The sequence below is a fragment of the Mustela lutreola genome, chromosome 1, assembly GCF_030435805.1.
Source record: "Mustela lutreola isolate mMusLut2 chromosome 1, mMusLut2.pri, whole genome shotgun sequence".
In the NCBI taxonomy this organism is placed as follows: domain Eukaryota; kingdom Metazoa; phylum Chordata; class Mammalia; order Carnivora; family Mustelidae; genus Mustela; species Mustela lutreola.
In genome coordinates, this window is record NC_081290.1 from 255,296,549 (window position 1) to 255,316,196 (window position 19,648).

The 19,648-nt window shown below is 36.4% G+C and overlaps 1 protein-coding gene and 1 long non-coding RNA gene across 7 annotated transcripts in view; one reads left to right on the forward strand and one right to left on the reverse strand.

Moving 5' to 3' along the window:
* BBOX1 (gamma-butyrobetaine hydroxylase 1) overlaps positions 1–8,508 on the forward strand; it is a 60,058-nt gene extending 51,550 nt beyond the window's left edge. For both annotated transcript variants that reach the window (XM_059138567.1, XM_059138577.1), the window contains 2 exons: positions 6,109–6,275; positions 7,980–8,508. In XM_059138567.1, coding sequence (XP_058994550.1) covers positions 6,109–6,275; positions 7,980–8,140 — 328 coding nt within the window. In that variant the 3' untranslated portion in view covers positions 8,141–8,508. The remainder of the gene's footprint in view (positions 1–6,108; positions 6,276–7,979) is intronic.
* Positions 1–19,648, reverse strand: part of LOC131810595 (uncharacterized) — a 217,570-nt gene that overhangs the window by 121,829 nt on the left and 76,093 nt on the right. Inside the window, exon 2 of one of the 5 annotated variants that reach the window (XR_009345611.1) lies at positions 14,916–15,021. The exons of the other annotated variants lie outside the window; for them this stretch is intronic. This is a non-coding gene — a long non-coding RNA (uncharacterized LOC131810595). The remainder of the gene's footprint in view (positions 1–14,915; positions 15,022–19,648) is intronic. 5 annotated transcript variants of the gene reach the window in all.

Below are 19,648 nucleotides of genomic sequence, written 5' to 3' on the forward strand. Positions count from 1 at the left end.
CATAGAACATTTTATTATTTTTTCATTCAATATTATTTTATCATACGTTTTTGAAGTACCTACGAAGGCCACAAATTTATCCTTTTATTTGAGAATTATCTTACCTTGTCTTTCTTGGACATGATTTATTTAATCAGACCTCAGCTCATGAATTTTGGGGTGTTTCTCATTTTTATTTATCTTATTTATTTATTCATTTTATTTCGTTAACATACAGCATAATACTGATTTCTAGAGTAGAATTCAGTAATTCATCACTTATATACAATACCCAGTGCTAATCTGAAAAAGTGCCCTCCTTAATACACATCATCCATCTAGCCCATCCCCCATTGACCTACCTCCATCACCCTCTGTTTATTCTCTATCTTTAAGAGTATTTTATGGTTTATTTCCCTCTTTTCCTGATCCCCAGCCCTTCCCATATGTTCATCTTTTTTCTTTCTTAAATTCCACATATGAGTGAGATCATATGGTATTTGCCTTTCTCAGACTTATTTCACTCAGCATAATACACTCTAGCTCTATCAACGTTGTTGCAGATGGCAAGATTTCATTATTTTTGATGGTTAAGAAATACTCCATTGTGTATATAGACCACACCTTCCTTATCCATTCATTCGTCAGTGGACTTTTGGGCTCTCTCTGAAGTTTGGCTATTGTTGATAATAATGCATTTACCCTCCTTTAAATTGTATTTTTTTTTTTTATCCTTTGGGTAAAAACCTATTAGTGTAAGTGCTGGGTCAAAAGGGGTTTTCTAATTTTAAAGTTGAGTTTGTATTCTTCTTTTAGTGGAAACAGCCAAATGATATGAAAATTAACTCACTTAACAAATTATGAAATCTCCAATATGCAAACTCATCTTTCTTTATATCATATGGCTTTTATTTATTCATTCAACAAGTTCTTATTGAAAGCAGCCACTCGTCTTGGTGGTTGGGATACATCCATGGACAAAACAAGGATTCCTGCCCTCATGAGCCTTAAAGTTTAGTGAGGGAGGAAGAAATCAGAGATTTTAAAACAAATGAGTAGATTACACTGACTGTTAATTTTGTTTAAGTATTTAATTATTTTAAAGTATTTAAGTATTTTAAGCATTTAAAATACTTAAAATTAAGTATTTAAGAAAAAATAAAATAAAATAAATATTATATATAATAAAACATAATAAAAATTTTAAAAAGAAAAAAATACTTCAAATTAAGTATTTAAGAAAAAAGGAGAAGAAGTAAGGCAGAATAAGGGGAATCTGTAGAACCACAGACTTAGGGGAGATGGAACTTGCACTATTCATTTAAGAGAGGAGGCCAGATGGGAGTAGGATCATGCGACCCTCGTTATGCATTGTTTAAAAACACATTGCCTTTTACTCTTAGGGAAATGGGGAGGTGCTGTGAGATTTTGAGCAGAAGAGAAACATTTGTATTTACATAAATTTATTTACATGTCAAGTGGGCCACCCTGGCTGTTGTGCTGAATATAGGGAAGAAGGGCAAGGGCAGGAACAGGAAGACCAGCCCGAAGCCACCGCAGGATGACGGGCTGGAGGAGAGGGTAACCAGAACGTGAGTAGTTCATGTGGTGACAGGGGCAGTGTGGAGAAGTGTTTGCAGGTTGAGACAGCATATTTTCCTGACAGATGGGATGAAGGGTATGAGAGAAAGACAGCCTTCAGAAATAAATTCTAGTTCAGAATAATGTTCTCTTGAGAGGTCAGTCACCAAGGTGAAGAAAAGAAATAACTCTTGGATTCCTAGTTTTAACTGTTCAAAAATTACTTAAAAATTCACAACAGATTGCATAATTTTGTTGTGGCAGAATATAATTGCAGATTCTGCAAGGCTAGCAAATGGAGGCAAAGCAAATAAACCCTGAGTTACTGAGTGAGATTAATTGAATGCTCCTCATCTGAATCATAATATGTGTTTGTTATTTTTTGTAGTAGAATTCCAGAATTTGACCATTGTCAGTGTTCAGGTCTTGGGGATATCCCCAGAGATTATCAAGGGGTTGTTAATCCACTCAAGGGTATACCAAGGGTATGTTAATCCACTCAAAAATGTATTTTTAACAACGGGGGTGAAATGAATAGGGTTTTCAATTAATTGAGGGATTTGGGTCGCCTGTATGTTTGGGTTAATTTAATATTCCTCATGGTTAAATTTTTAACTCCTTTGAGATGTTTATGTTCTATCTAGCACAAAAAGATCTGCTGGCAGAGTTAGGGTACAATGAAGTAAAATGAAAAACAAACAGATAAAGAAACTAGGAAAAAATAATAATGGTGAGAGTAAGCTACAGCAGTGCATCCTCATGGTTACAAGTTCAATCCTATGAATACCATTCCTACTCCTTGCCTCATTAGCAGTGCAGTCATGGTCTAATAACTCAGGCTTGCTAAGCTACTGTCTCTTTGCCAGTACAAACGGAGTATATTAGTGCCTACCACATACAACCAAAGTGGGAGTTATAGAGACAATAGATAGTCTCCCCTACCACAGTGTCTGGTTTTGAAAGAGCAGAATAAATTGCTAATTCTATAAACTCCAACACAACTACTAGTGATAGACTTCAGTTTCAGTTCTGAGCTTCAACAGACCAAAGCAAGGACATAATCAATTTGCAAACACATCTAAAGTGTGACATAAATTTCTCCTGCAGATCCCAGTAAAATGTGATGTGGTAGGCAATGCCACAGTGATACATATATCTCCACAACAAATTCAAGTGGTCCCATCAAATATCACATCTCTCAATGAGACAGACTAGTGTAACTAACAAGGAGTATTCATGGCACCAACTCTGATTTCAGGAAAGGATACTACAGTCCTTTTACTGGGTTCTTTTGTTGGCATCACTGATAACATTTTGCTTTTGCTGATTTGCAGTCATTAGGATGCTCGTTTAGGTTTAAACATTTGCCCTTAATGCATTGCTATAATGTAACCAGTTACTCCTTGTCTTTGGAGGCATTTTACCCTTCCTTAGCATGTAACTCTGCATTGGGACCTCCCTTTCATTCTTTGGCTGCACACAGAATGCTTACAGAGACTCAATTTTGCATTTTAGTTTGATCTTTGAGATGTCAACCAATCTTCTTCTCTAACACTGTTCAATCCTTAGAATGTCTTCCCTAAACCTCAAAACTAAATTTTTCTATTTCCCCAATATCATTTCTGAAAATACTAAATTATGAATTTATATCTTATTTTTTTCTCAAATAGAAAGTAAACACCAGGAAAAGGAGACAGAGAATGTCTCTCTCTCTTGATCTCTCTCTCTCTCTCTTTCACTGTGAGAAAAAGAAAGAGAAAATATTGATTATTATTATCTATATATCTGAACTCTTTAGAAATGAAAGTCTAATACAATGGTCCATGGGACACAGTTCTGATTTTCCTTAAACAGTTGAGTCCCAAAATTCCTTTCACCATATTCCTTTCATATGTGAGGATATACACATGGACTCTAAAAGAAAGAGCTTATTACTAGCATAACCATTTCCATCAAGAAATTAGAGTGTTAATGAAAAAAGAAACAGATCGCCAGAGTGGCTTGTGTAGATCTCCAAGAAATTTCAAAGTCATGACAACCTTGTCAGTGACACAGAGGATGGCACAAAGGGTGTGATCATTAGATGTATAGAAAATAGCATAGGAAGAGAGGAAGGAAAATGATCCAAGAGCAGTAAGGCTAGAATCTTAAGATTAGAAGACAAAATCACCTCAAACTGAAAGAGTCTGAAACCCACAGTGTAAATGCTAACAGAGCAAATGAAATGTCAGACACTGTCCCTTGTGCCACTCAAATCAGAGGCCCACAATCTCTTCTGCTGACTGACCTTTTCCTTGACTCTTTGTTCATCAAGCCACAACCTACAGGTCACAGAGCATTCTTTATCTATGTGGAGGGGAAGGAGGGAGAGCACTCCTTGCCTACTCAGACATATTTGCTTTTTAATCAATATATATATAAATTCTGATTTTAAGAATCCAAGAACCCTATTCAAAACCTGTTCCTTTCTTTCACTTTCTTTCCCCAGTGTGGGTTCAATAGGTAGTTAGTTTTCCATCACTATCAAAAAGCAAAGAGTTAGAGCTAATGACCAGTTCTTAGAGTTCACCATTACAATTGCCTTAGGCTCTGGGGATTGAGTATTAATCTGAGTGACAAAGCACAGGGACCCAGAGAGCCACAGTTTATATACCACAGGCAATCACATTTTTCTCCTATATCCTGACTTGTTGATAATGGTTTACTCTGTGTCTTTGGTCAGCTAAGTGTGATCCAGACCCAAAATCAGTGTCACCAAGCCCTTGGGTACATGTGACTGTCTCTTTGGTTTGACCCATCAGGTCTGGTCCCCTACAGCTGTAGGGTCATAGTACCACCTCCTGGGCTGGCCCAGGAACAACTCTAGACACTTTGCCACCATCTTCGCCCACTTTCAGTTTTTATTTATCCTTTCTTTTGGAGTTAGTAGATGTTTTAGGACTGGCACTAGTTTACCTTCCCAATAAGCTTAAAAATATATCTTCCTTTTGCTTTGTGTGTAAAGAGTGCTCATGCTGTGCTAATGATAATAAGCATAGATTAAATTAAAACATAATGGTGTGTTTTTACATCAAAAATAATATTACCTTACATTGTCATGATCATGATGCATATTCTAAGGAAGGATAGAGAGATCACAATATACTACCTCAAAAATACTAGAAAGACCTTGGTATTCTTCCAAGGAACTAAAAAAAGTTTAGAGAGTCACATATGCAATGAATATTTACTGCTTATTATGTGCAGGCTCTATGTTAAGTGCTGAGAATACAACATTAAATGAGATAGAGTATTGGTCTTCTAAAAGCCTATATATTGAGATACAGAGTATAGATAGAGAGATATGAAGAACATATCTCAGGCTAGATTCTTCTTTTGTCCGTGTCTTGGTTTCCCTACCTGTAAACTAGGGATTGAATTAGAACAGTGAATTTCAAACTTTAGAAAATGGATTTTTCTTCCCAATCATGCTTCAAAAAAAATTATACTTAAAACCCTAATAAAGGGTTGACCCATGAACTTGTAACATTAAAAGTACTTCGATACATAAAAGCTACTATTTTAAAGAGTGAAGAATGAATTCATTTCCTGAAATACAAAAAAAAAAAAATTTAACTTGAATCTTTCAACAACTTTTTTTTTTTAATTAATTTGAATCACTCTAGCACTTATGTAGTAAGTCTTCAAAAAATACCTGCTAAATGGATGGAAAACATGAAAAGATACTCAACATCATTAATCATCAGAGAAATGTCACCACAATGAACTATCACCTCATTGAGCAACACCACAATTGAGCTATCACCACAATGAGCAACACCACAATGAGCTGTCACCTCACATCTGTCAGAATGGCTAAAATTAAACACACAAGAAACAACAATTGTTGATGAGGATGTGGAGAAAAGGCATCTTTGTGCACTGCTGGTGAGAAAGCAAACTGGTACAGTCACTGTGGAAAACAGTACAGAGATTCCTCAAAAAGTTAAAAATAGAATTACTCCACAATGTAGAATTTAAGAATCAAGACAAAGAAAAAGAGAGAGAAAGAGAGACAAACGAAGAAACAAACTTTTAGCTACAGAGAACAAACTGATGGTTGCCAGAGGGGAAGGGGGTGGAGAAATTGGGGAAAGAGTAAAGGGGATTAAAAGCTCACTTTTCTTTTTTTTTTATTTTAATTTTTTAATTTTTTTAAATTTCTTCTCAGTGTATCAGAATTCATTGTTTATGCACTATACCCAGTAAAAGCACACTTTTCTTGATGAGCATTGGATGATGGATAGAATTGCTATATCCCTATATTATACACGTGAAGCTTAATATAACACTGTATGTTAACTATACTGAATTGGAAACCTTTTAAAAACTGCTAAATGAATAAAGAACAAATGAATATATCATCCCATAGATAACCTTACTACCTTTTGTACATGTTTTTGGATTCTTTAATACTGTATTTGACACATCTTCCAAGACAAATTGACCCTCAGAAATGTAAATAAGTACCTTATGGCTTTTTAACTTTTTTTCTCTTTAAAAAAACAGATTAGATGATAAAGGCCAAGTGGTTCGCATCAACTTCAATAATGCAACCAGAGACACGGTATTTGATGCACCCGTCGAAAGAGTTCAACCTTTCTATGCTGCTCTGAAGGAGTTTGTTGACCTCATGAACTGTAAAGACTCCAAGTTTACTTTCAAGATGAATCCAGGTCAGTGGAAACACATTTTCTTAAACAACTGGATGTTCTTCAAGTTTAACCGTGTAGAGCAAGATCTCGAGCAGTTTTTCTCAAATACGGCATGTGAAACACAGAATTTTGTGAGCAGCCCCCGCCTCTGCTCTGTTGCCTCTCCAGACATAAAAATATTCATTCTTAGCAAACTCCTAGGTAACCTTTAAGCACACCAAAATTCAATAACCTCCAACCTAAAGAAGAAATATGTGAAAGACAAGCTACAAGCCAAATGAAATCTCATGTCTGAGGTCAAGGCTGATAACTTATACTTTCTGCCCTGATAACCAGACAATATGAACTGCAGATTCTACTTAATTCTTCTATCCCAGTAAACAAGTAAAATTATCCCCATGATTCTCACTCATGAAGTACATGGGTCATGTTTACTCATTTAGCTTATCTGATCTGGAAGAGACAGTACTACCTGAAATAAAGCAGTATTTGAAATAGTCCAGCTACTTGAAATACAGGAACAGAAAGCATTGCATTTGTTCTGGACCATCTCTACTCAGTGAAGTGACCTCAAACTTGAGGCTTTCCCTATCTATAGTAAAAAGCAGAATTTCTCTCTATTACTGATGTGGCCAAGTGAAAGATATTCTTAACGTCTGATTACTTTTTGAATTGATCTTTGGCATGATAAAGTGATACTAGAAATCTTTATAAATCCACTGACATGCAGTCACCACAGGCTGACTTTAAGAGCAGTAACATTTAAAATTGAAATACCAGGAAAGAAAAATAACAAAAAATAGAAGTTGGAATCTAAACTCCACTATGTAATGGTAGTGTAGCTTCGAGTAAATCCCTCAGCTTCCTGGAGCCTCTCTTTTCTCACACAAAAAGATGAGCTAACACTATTTTCAGGACTTTTATGAGGCTTAGAAATAATGTACACAAAATATTAGGAACATACAAGACAAACCAAGTCACTATCCTTATAATTACCTGAAGCTGCTTAATTGGAAATAAATATATCTAAGTAAGAGCAAAATAACGACCAGGAAGAACAATTCAAAGTTTTACACAAAGATAATATTTTAAGTAGAAATTATAAAAATGTATACAGATGCCTACAAAAGGTCTAAAGCAGTTTGCGTCCAATGGTCTGATTTCTGTGAAAAAATAAATGTACAGTTTTCAGTCAGAGAAAGACAAATACCATATGATTTCACTCATCTGTGGAATTTAAGAAACACAAGAGATGAATATAGAGGGGAGAAAGAAAGGGGAGGAAGCAAACCATAAAACAGACTCTTAACTATAGAGAACAAACTGGGGGCTGATGGAAGGAGGTGGGCGGGTGTTGGGCTAAATGGGTGATGGTTATTAAGGGAGGACAATTGTTGTGGTGAGCCCTATGTAAGTGATGAATCACTAGATTCCACTCCTGCAACAAATATTACACTATATGTTAATGAACTAGAATTTAGATAAAAACTTGAAACAAACCAAAAAATGAGACTAAGAAACACAGTTTCTTTTTTCTTTTTTTTTATATTTTTTTAAATTTTTTTGATAAACATATACTGTATTATTAGCCCCTGGAGTACAGGTCTTTGCACACTGTTGCTTGATGTGAACAAAGTAGCAATGCTATCTTACATTTTACATTCTCTAGCTTCACAAATAATTTAAACTCATGATTGTTCACGTTGAAAAAAATCTTTTGTCTAGGTGATGTGATTACTTTTGATAACTGGCGTTTACTTCATGGCCGACGTAGCTACGAAGCGGGAACTGAGATATCCCGCCATCTAGAAGGAGCTTACGCCGACTGGGATGTGGTCATGTCAAGGCTTCGTATCTTAAGGCAGAGTATCCAGAATAGAAACTGAATCTCCCGTCTATAATTTCAGTAAGATTCCAACTATAAGACATGACAAGGTTGTCTTCACAGACCATGATCCATGTCATTTCCATATTAATTTCTTTCACATTGAACGTGTCACCTTTCTTGGACGGGTTTTCTTTTCTTTGTAATCATATATAATGCCAACTTTTTAGATGTTTTAGCAGTGTTCTTTCTATATACAAAGCATTTCTTCTGCTCTATTGTATGTAGGATCTAATTTCTTTTGCCTATATATGAGTCTCCAGAATGCCTACAAATAGTTGTATCAAATAAAACTTTTTCAAATAAACCCTTTTTTAAAAAAGATTTTGTTTCAAATAAAGCTTGTGTTTCAAATAAAACTTGTCTCACATAAAACATGTTTCTGCTCTGTTGTCTGTAGAGTCTCAGTTTTCATGACTGCATGTGACTGTCCTTGGCATGATTGGAAAGAGGCTTTGTATTTTCAAAGACCTGTTTTATTCACTTTTATTATAGATATTTATTATCCAAATTTTCAGAACTCAACAACATGTGATCTCAACATTTACTTTAACAGTTAAATTATGACACCAAACCCAAACATGTCAAATTAAGAAAAAAACCTAGTCTCCCTAAATTTCTCTTGCTTTAAGTAAACACTCTAAGGATTGCCAGAATAGCTTATACCTGTCTGTGAATCAGTTCTCATTCCTTGCCTTCAACTAAAAACTAAAAACCTTTCCTTCAACTAAGAACACACAAGCAAGGTGCATGTAACCCTCCATACACAGACACAATAACTACTAACCTCGGGACAGCTTCACCTGCTGATCTTGCCTTACTCTATGGCCACTCCTTATCTCCAATGGTGGAACACAGATGTCACTGTCAGCCATGGAAGTCCTGCTCCTGTTGAGCCCACTCCCCTTGCTACCCCTGCTGGGAGCAAATTACCATTTGCTGAAATCCTGGTAATACATAGATTTTTAGTCAATACTTGTGGGGACCTAACAAGTCCTCTTATTTTTAAAGTGTTAATGACTATGACCACTGCAGAGCTCTACCTGTTGCCATAAGACCAACTGAAAAACTCTACTTCTGTTCATATGTTACTTCTACTTCGCACCCCACTGGGTGTCCATGGCACTGGGAGGCTAGATCACAGGTGCTATGAGCCCACGCCAGCACACCCTTCTGATTCTCTAAACTCTGGTATTGAGTCCACATCACCAGTTCAGACTCCACTTTCTCTGACAACACTGCCTTTTTCTGGGCCTTCATTGTCCTTTCCTATCATCTGGTCTTGATCAAGGTTATGGTAATATATCATGTATGATTAATGTCTTTGAACTTTGAAAGGAATGGGTTGGGTTCTCAATCTCATCTCCCATAAGGCACTCTTATGGAACAGGTGATTTCAATAGAGGCATGGCTTGATTCTAACAGGCAGCATCCAATACCTAAAAATAATTTTCCAGAGTGACCTAGCTCTATCCATTTACAGCATCTAAACCCTAGGCACTTGCCAGGCTAAAATGATTTACCATAATTTCCTTCATTCAGCAGATATGTATCATATAGCTGGTATATGTCATGCACTCTGCTAGACTAAGGACATAGAAGGACTTGAGATGTGCCTGCTTATAGTCTGGTAGGGGAACAGATAAGGATATAGATGATGATCTGGTTCACAGGAACACAACGAAGCCAGACTAGGAAGATTGATTGAAGCTTCAGTCTCAGTTGAATGGATGTCAGTCGTAGTTTTTCAGGCAAAGAAGGTAACGTGACTGTCCAAGTCGAAGGGCAGATGAGGCACAGAGAACTGAGAGTGCATGTGTTAAAGTGAAAAACCATGGAATAGCAGTGGTGTAAACTCTGGGACTGGATGCCTAGGTTCAAACTCTAATGATGACAGTTAACTGTGTGCTTGGACATATAATCATCTCCCCTGAGGCCTCAGTTTTTCTATCTATAAGTGAGACTAGTAACAGTTCTTATCTCATTAAATTTTTATAAGCATTAAATGAAAATTCATGTAAAGCAATGTTTTCCCAAACGTCTCAAATGATGAGTCAGACGTTGATGTGTGTGTGTGTGTGTTGTTTTTAAGTTTTTTAAGTTAAGTTTATGTGCATGCACACACATCTTTTTTTGGCTTTTTAAGTTTTTATTTTAATTCCAGTTAACATACCATTAGTTTGTTCTCTATAATTAAGAGTCTGTTTCTTGGTTTGTCTCTCTTTTTACCTTTCTCATTTGTTTTCTTAAATTCCACATATGAATGTAATCATATGGTATTTGTCTTTCTCTGACTGACTTATTTCACTTAGCATTATATGCTCTAGCTCCTTCTATGTCATTGTAAATGGCCGTATTTTACTTTTTATGGCTGAATAAAATTCCATACACACACACACACACACACACACATCACATCTTCTTTGTATACTTGGACTGATTCCATATCTAGGCTATTGTAAATAATGCTGCTATAAACAGAGGGGAGCATGTATCCCTTCAAATTAGTGTTTTTGTATTCTTTGGGTCAATACCCACTGGGGTGATTGTTGGATCATAGGTAATTCTATTTTCAACTTTTTAAGGAAACTCCATACTGTTTTTCACAGTGGCTGTACAACTTTATGTTCCCACCAATAGTGTATGAAAGCTCCTTTTTCTCCACATCCTTGTCAACACCTGTTATCTCTTGTGTTATTAATTTTAGCCATTCTGACAAGTGTGAAGAGATCTCTCATTGTAGTGTTGATTTGCATTTCCCTGATAATGAGTGATGTTGAACATCTTTTCATGTGTCTGTTGGCCATCTGGATATCTTCTTTGAAAAAAACGTCTATTCATGTATTCTGCCCATCTTTTAATTGGATTATTTGGCTTTTGGATGTTGAGTTTTAGAAGTTCTTCATAGATTCTGGGAACTAGTTCTTTATCAGGTATGTCATTTGTAAATATCTTCTCCCATTCCATAGGCTGGCTTTTAGTTTTGTTGACTGTTTCCTTCTCTGTGTAGAAGGTTCTATTTTAATGAAATCCAAATCATTTATTTTTGCTTTAGTTTCTCTTGCCTCAGGAGATATATCTAGAAAGAAGTTCCTATGGCTGATGTCAAAAAACTACTGCCTGTGTTCTCTTCTACGATTTTTATGATTCCAGGTCTTATATTTTGATCTTTAATCTATTATGAATTTATTTTTTTTAAGATTTTATTTATTTATTTGACAGAGAGAGATCACAAGTAGGCAGAGAGAGAGGGGGGAGGAAGCAGGCTCCCCACTGAGCAGAGAGCCGATGCAGGGCTCTCGATCCCAGGACCCTGAGATCATGACCTGAGCCGAAGGCAGCAGCTTAAACCACTGAGCCACCCAGGTGCCCCATATTATGAATTTATTTTTGTGTATGGTGTAAGAAAGTGGTCCAGTTTCTTTCTTTTTTTTTTTTTTTTTTTTTTTTTTGCATGTTGCTGACCAGTTTTCCCAACTCCATTTGTTGAAGAGACTTTTTCCCATTGCATATTCTTTCTTGCTTTGTCAAAGATTAATTGACCATATACTTGTAGGTTCTTATCTGGCCTTTCTATGCTTTTCCATTGATCTATGTGTCTATTTTTACACCAGTACCATACTGTTTTGATTACTACAGCTTTGTAACATAACGTGAAGTCTGGAACTGTGATGCCTCCAGTTTTGCTTTGCTTTTCAAGATTGCTTTGGCTCTTCAGGATCTTTTGTGATTCCATACAAATTTAAGAATTTGTTCTAGTTCTGTGAATGTGCATTTTTTTTAAAGATTTTATTTATTTATTTATTTGACAGAGAGAGAAATCACAAGTAGGCAGAGAAGCAAGCATGGGGGTGGGGTGGGGGAAAGCAGCCTCCATGCTGAGCAGAGAGCCCGATGCGGGGCTAAATCCCAGGACCCTGAGATCATGACTCAAGCTGAAGGCAGTGGCTTAACCCACTGAGCCACCCAGATGCCCAAATGTGCATGTTTTAATACAACTTCCTAGTCTCATTCCCTAAGAATTATAATTCAGGGGGTCTAGGATAAGGACCAGGAACTGTATTTTTATCAAAGATTTCAAGTAATATACCTCATCAGAAAAGTCTGAAAAATACTGATGTAAAAGCATTTAGTATCATTTCTAGGTGAAAGTAAATACTCAATGGATGTTAACTATTATTAGTTATAATAACAGAGGTTGTAGAGGAAGAGGATAGATTAGGATAAAAAGAGATATATGAAGATGGAGACAGAGATGGGGCCAAGTCATGAAATGTTGAAATGTGGGCACCTGGGTGGCTCAGTGGGTTAAAGCCTCTGCCTTCAGCTCAGGTCATGATCCCAGGGTCCTGGGATCGAGCCCCACATTGGGCTCTCTGCTCAGCGGGGAGCCTGCCTCCTCCTCTCTCTCTTGCCTTCCCTCTCTGCCTACTTGTGATCTGTGTCTGTCAAATAAATAAATTAATAAATAAAATCTTAAAAAAAAAAAAAAAGAAATGTTGAATGTATGTTGCACTAAAGAGCTGATATTTTTATCTTGAAAGCAATGAGGAGCCATTTAAAAGTTTTTAAGCATTAAAGTGCCTTGACCAGATACCCATTATTTAAAGATGCATTTGGCTATGTTGTGGATAGAATTGTAAATGAGCAAGACTAGAGGCCATAAATCCACTTGTGAGACTGAATCTACTTACTGCAAGAAGTTGGATGAGAAATTAGGAAGGATTGAATGAGAGTGCTTGGATGATGGCAAAGGAGAGGAGAGATATTTAGAAGCCAAATCTAGAGGACCTATATAAAGAAGGAGGAAGATGTTTAAGATGTCTCCTGGGTTTCTACTTGGGAAAGATACATTAACAGTAATTCCAAGTACAAGGAGAGAAACCACAACAACAGAAACAAGCTTGTGGGCAAGAAAACAAATCCACTTTTGAACAGACTGAATTTGAATTGCCCCCGAGTTAGTCCACTTGGCAGCTGGATGTATAGACACACACAGAGCTCAGGACAGACACCTGGAATGGAGTGCTCCATTTGGAAAGTATATAGATGGTGGATGAAATCATCACTTGCTTTCCTGGAGACATTTAGTGATTGTGACCAAGGTCACAAGCCTCATGGTAGGATGATAAGCTAATGATATTGGCCTAGTTTGTGGAATCAGTTACACTTTGAACATAAAGAATCTGCAGTGGCTTATATTCAAACTCAGCTAGACCTCTTACATATTGTATTTTGTTGTTAGAAGACAGCATTCCAAGCCAGCACCCCATGGCCTGGCTGTTTCCTTCTCTGTCAGGAATTATTTCTGCCCTGGAAAGGAGGGATAGAAAGATTGGATGCAGTTTCAACAATTTCTAAAGTGTTATATAGGACATGACATATTATGGGCTACGGCAGCTGGTGTCGACTAAAGATGATTGGGTTTCCTGGATATAATGGTCTAAAGATTTGACTTTCCCCCAAACTCATAATAGATCTGAGGTAACTTGGAATGGAATTTACCCATATTTGGCAGCATGGATTCTTACTGTCTGTTCCATTGCTCTGATTTGACTTGGAGAATATTAGCTGCTTGGCTGGTGAATCGGAATAACTCCACAGGTCACGAGAATGACATGTCACAGAGTATCTTCACTGTTCTCTATTTCTCCCTCTAGCCAGCCACTAAAAGGTGAGTAAGTGAATACTGGTACAGGGAATTTATACAAAAAAAGGAATTCCATGGAGAAACTAAGTGTCACTGAGGGTAATTTCACTGTTCAGGAATTTAAACTGGGAAATAGGAAATATTTTATAAACAAAAGTACCCCTTTATGTTAAATATCATTTTGAGGACACATTTGAACTGAAATATCTTGCAATGAAAATGTGATTTGGTTGGACTTAATGGCTTGGAACATACCTTTCTGTCTCTGCACAGCTGCCTGGAATACTCTTCCCTACTATCTTTTAAGCCTAGAAAGTTCTCCTTCCTCCTTTAAAATTCAGTTTAAGTTTCATCTCCCCTGTGAGACCCTTCCTAATTTTTCTAGTATGGCTTAAGTACCCCTCTCCTCTGGCTTCCATTGAGACTTACATACATGTTTGTATATCTATCCATTCATTCTAGCAATATTTTTGAGCATGCTGTACTGTGTACCAGACACTGTTTGGTGCACTGGTAATACCATGGTGAGCAAGGCAGACGTAAGGGCTCTCTTAGAGCTAGTGGTCTAGTGGGAATATCAGGCATTGATCAAATGATCATTAGAAATTAATGATCATTAATTTCTAATGATCATTAGAAATTAATAATTTTGAATGATGGCAAATGCTATGGATGGAAAGCCCAAGAAGCTACAGGAGCATAGAATAAGAGGATAGGACTAATAAAAAGAAAGTGGGCCTGAGGAAAGTCTTCCCTGAGGAAGCAGCTTTTGAGCTGTTTGATGAAGAATGATATACAATGATGATGCTTTCCCTCAATTAGCAGAAACTCTAAACCTAAGAATAAGGAAATTTTTTAAAAAGATTTTATTTTATTTATTTATTTATTTAGAGAGAGAGCGAGTGGGGGAAGGGACAGAGGGATAGAGAGAATCTCAGGCAGACTACCCACTGAGCTCAGAACACAACACAGGGCTCAATCTTACAACCCTAAGTCCTGACCTGAGCTGAAATCAAGAGTCAGATGTTTCACCATTTGAGCCACACAGGTGTCCCAGTACAGAAATTTTTACCTCACAAAACATGAAGTCCACAAACTTCCCAATCATGTATATCTCAATTCCTACCTCTGTGTAACTATCTTGGCTCTATCTTACTTCAAGTGTGTGCTTCATCCTCTGGTAAAGCTGGCAAAAGGGCTACTGAAGTTCCAGGTCTCACATTCAGACACAACTGCAGGAAGAGAAAGAAAGAAACAGACTTTTCTTATGTCTCCCTGTTTGAAGCATAAAATACTTTCCCAGAACCCCTGTGACAGGCTTCTCCTCGTGCCATCTCAATCAGAGTTAGGTCAAATACACTCTCCTAAACTAACTACTGGTAGAAGGAAATGGGATTTCCATGACAAACTTAAATAAGCCAGGACCTGCCCTTGGGCTGAGGAGGTGGTTTCTATCTCTAGTACACAAGGTTGAGTGGAGAAGGAGTGAATAACTAAAAAGTTGAGCTGAACATGAAGGTTAGATCACATGTGGGCAATCACCAGTGTGTGTGCTAGATAGGAGAGACTGGTCTAGAGGAAGGGGAAGCAGGCAGGGAGAGCATGCCAGCGAAAGCAAGACTGAGTAAGGACTCTGATATGGAAGGCAGCATAGTGCCTTGAAGAAAAAAAGGAAGGCCATAAGTCCAGAAGCCAGGTAGGCAACCAACAGTCTCTAATATATTGTGAACTCTTTAGGCAGAGATATTTTCATTTGTGTCTCTCCAATACCTAAATGTTTGTGGCATTAATGAGGGGAACTAAGGTAGTTGTTCCTTGGAATTCTCTATTTTACATCCTCAATGAATCAAGTTCCATCCCCAGGATCTCATCCAAAAAAATGTCTCAATTTTTGTGCCAGGCAGGACCTCATTTCTTTCCCTGCCTTCACTGGGTAACACATTTTATCTATACACATACCAAATTTTAGCCTCAAAAGCTTTCCCAATTTTTCCCACTCTTTCCCAGAATCAGTCCATTCACCAATTTAAAATACTCTGATAGTTTCCAGTTTCCAGTCCTTGCTCCATCCTCACAGCAAGTAAAAATGCTGAACACACTGAAAAATTAACAACTCTTCTTAGCTCTGCCAGATAAGTGAGGTTATAGGGGAAATCACTGCCCTGAAAATTGCACAGACAGAAGGCAAACAGAGAATCACAACATACCAGAATAGAAACTTCAGTAGGAACCAGTGCTAGGGTAGGAAGACCTGAATTATAATTGGTAAACTGCTGAAGGCTCAATATGGACAAGTCTAAGAGAAAAAACTTATCAGACTATATCAGAGCTTAACCTAACTAAAAGATATAAAATACACAATTCTAGACTTCTTTAGCCATCCTGAGCCACCTAAAGAGAGGAACAAATTGAGAAGCATTGAAGTTCATGGTCCAGAAGCACAGACTCACCAAAAGACTGAAACTTAAACATAGGATTACAGAGTACTTCCCTTCCCCAATCACATCTTATCACTACCTTATTAAAGGACTATTTATCACCAATCCTTTTACCTCATATATCATGTCCACCTTTCAACAAAAAATTATAAGGCTTACTAAAAGATTAAAAAAAAAAAAAAAAACAGAGCTTGAAGAGACTGAGTAAATCTCAGAACCAGAGTCAGATATGGTAGGCATGTTGGAATTACCAGACCAGTAATTCTAAAAAAACAAAAACAAACAAACAAAAAAAAAAAAAAAAACTGTGATTAATACATTAAGAATTTAATAGAAAAACAGACAACACACAATAACACATGGGTAGTATAATCAGGGAGGTGGAAATTCTAAGAAATAATCAAAAAGAAATGTTAGAGATCAAAAAAACTCAACAGAAATGAAGAATAACTTTGATGGGCTCATAAGTGAAGTAGACCCAGATGAGGAAAGAATATCTGAACTTGAGGATGTGAAAGTAGAAATTTCTAAAACTGAAAAGAAAAAAAAAATAGACCAGAACATCCAAGGACTGTGGGACAGCTATAACTTGAATATGATTGATTTGATTTTCTATCTAGATGGCCTATGCACTGCTAGAAGTAGGATACTGAAATCCCCTACTGTTATTATATTATTGTCTATCTCTTGTTTCAGAGCTTTTAGTATCTTCTTGGTGTATCTAGGTGCTGTGATTCATATAAGGGGTTCATACCCAAAATATATAAAAAACTCAGACAACTCAATAACCACCACTACCACCAATCCATTTGAAAAATGGGCAGAGGAACTAAATAGACATTTTTCTAGAGAAGACATATGAAAATGATTGACAGGTCCATGAATAGATGCTCATCATTAATTATCAGGGAAATGCAATCAAACCACAATGAGATATAAGCTCACATCTTAGAATAGCTATCACCCAAAGACAAGAGATAAGTGTTGCAAGGACATGGAAAAAAGGGACCGCTTGTGCACTGTTGATGGAAATGCAAACTGGTGCAGCCACTATGGAAAACAGTGTGGAGGTTTCTCAAAAAATTAAAAATAAAAATACCATATGGTTCAATAATTCCACTTGTGGCTATATATGCAAAGAAAATAAAAGCAGGATATCAAAGATACATCTCCACCCCCATGTCTATTGCAGCATTATTTATAATAGCCAAGATATGGAAACAACATAAGTCCATCAGTGGATGAACAGATAAAGATGATTTTATGTAGATATAGATATAGATATAGATATATAGATATACACACACATACATAATATATAGTAATGTATAAAAACAATACAGATAATACTCTATTGCATTCATATACTATGTATCTACATATATGCTATATATATATCTGTATTATTTGTATATATACAACAGAATATTATTTAGCCTTGAGAAAGAAGGAAATACTGCCATTTACAACAGCATGAAGGGACCTTGAGGGCATTATGCTAAGTGAAATAAGTCAAAAAAGAAAGACAAACACTGTATGTTAGAGATAATAATACTATACTGTATACATGAAATTTGCTGGGAGATTCTATCTTAAATATTCTCACCACAAAGAGTGCTGTGAAGTGTGTAAACCTGGCGATTCACAGACCTGTACCCCTGGGAATAAAAATATATGTTTATAAAAAATAAAAAATTTTTAAAAAAATATTCTCACCACAAAAAGAAATAGTAATTATGTGACATTATAAAAGTGTTAGTTAATAGTATAGTAGTAATCATATTACAAAATATAAATGCATGATATCAAAACATCAAATATCTTAAATTTATACAATGTTATATGTCAATTATATCTCAATAAAGTTGAGAAAAAATGATATACTATAAGTATACCATGAACAGATTTGGAATTTCATTTCTGCTTAAAGTGTAATATTTTTTATAACTCCGTTATATTTTTAATGATTTGAAAAAAGAAACAGATGGAATTAGCAAATGCAATATTCTTGCTTAAATACTATGTACCTGATATAATCATTTAATTAAATATTTGAGTAACATTAAGGGCCATTTCTTTTGAGGAAAAAAGATAATTTTTTCTCAGCTTTTATTATAGAATTTTTGTCCGATAGTCACCTATGGTTGATTTTTCAGAGGTTGCTTTATAAATTTGGACTTCTTTTATCCCAGAAGTAATGAAATAATCATTTGCATGATCATCTAATAAACATGTAGATTTATAAAGCAGAAACTAGTCTTAAATAGTATTTAATTTATGGTTTCCCAAAGTATGCCAATATCATTAACACTAGGTACAATTGTTTTAGAGCTCCAGGGGTAGACTTTTAAAATTCTTTAATTGTTCTATAGTTTATAGTTATGATTTTCTAATTATAGTAAGTGATGATTGTTTTCCATTTGTGGCAATAGGATAAAGCTTTTTAGAAAATGAACCTTAAGTAACTATTAAAAGAAAAATATTTCTAATATTATAGGTGGTACTATTTTGAAGGTGGTAGCACATTGGCCAAAGCTTGGAAAATGCTGATCATTTTATGAACAAGCAAGCAGAATGGAAAAAAGAAATTACTTTTCATGACCATATATAACAACATGTGTTATTGTTCATATATTGTTATACGAACAATTCAAACACAAGTATGGATTTCCAGTTCAGTCCTCTCTCCACTTTTCTACACTATGAGTATTTCGACTTCCTGTGGAATTAGGTTGTCTATTTGGTATTTCTAAATTTCTGACCCTCTGAAGTCATCCCAGAAATGATTCAGAGACAAAAGTGACAAAGGTCATTTGAGGATTTAATAAACATGGGCTCTAAATCAGTGCAAAAGTGACCAAATTATGGAGTGTAGAAGAAGAACTTTGGAAGCTTGTTTAAAATGCAGACTCCCGGGGCGCCTGGGTGGCTCAGTGGGTTAAGCCGCTGCCTTCGGCTCAGGTCATGATCTCAGGGTCCTGGGATCGAGTCCCACACCGGGCTCTCTGCTCGGCAGGGAGCCTGTTTCCTCCTCCTCTCTCTCTCTGCCTGCCTTTCTACCTACTTGTGATCTCTCTCTGTCAAATAAATAAAATCTTTAAAAAAAAAAAATAAAATAAAATAAAATGCAGACTCCCGATAATAGCTCCCTTTGGTTCCAGCAGGCTTGGTCTACAAATCTTGACATTTAACAGATATCCCAGGGATAGGGATGTAGGTGGCCTACGGACCACACTTTCAGAAACAGTGTTCTGATCACATGATCCCAATAAAGCATTCCAGTCCTGACCAAAAAAGCCTCTGGAACCTTTAAGCCATGTATTGTATGATCTTGCTCAAGACATCCCTTCTTTTCTTTTGGTACAGGAGTAGCAAAGGGAGACATCCTAGAGAGGGTCTCCTTACACTACTGTATATTATT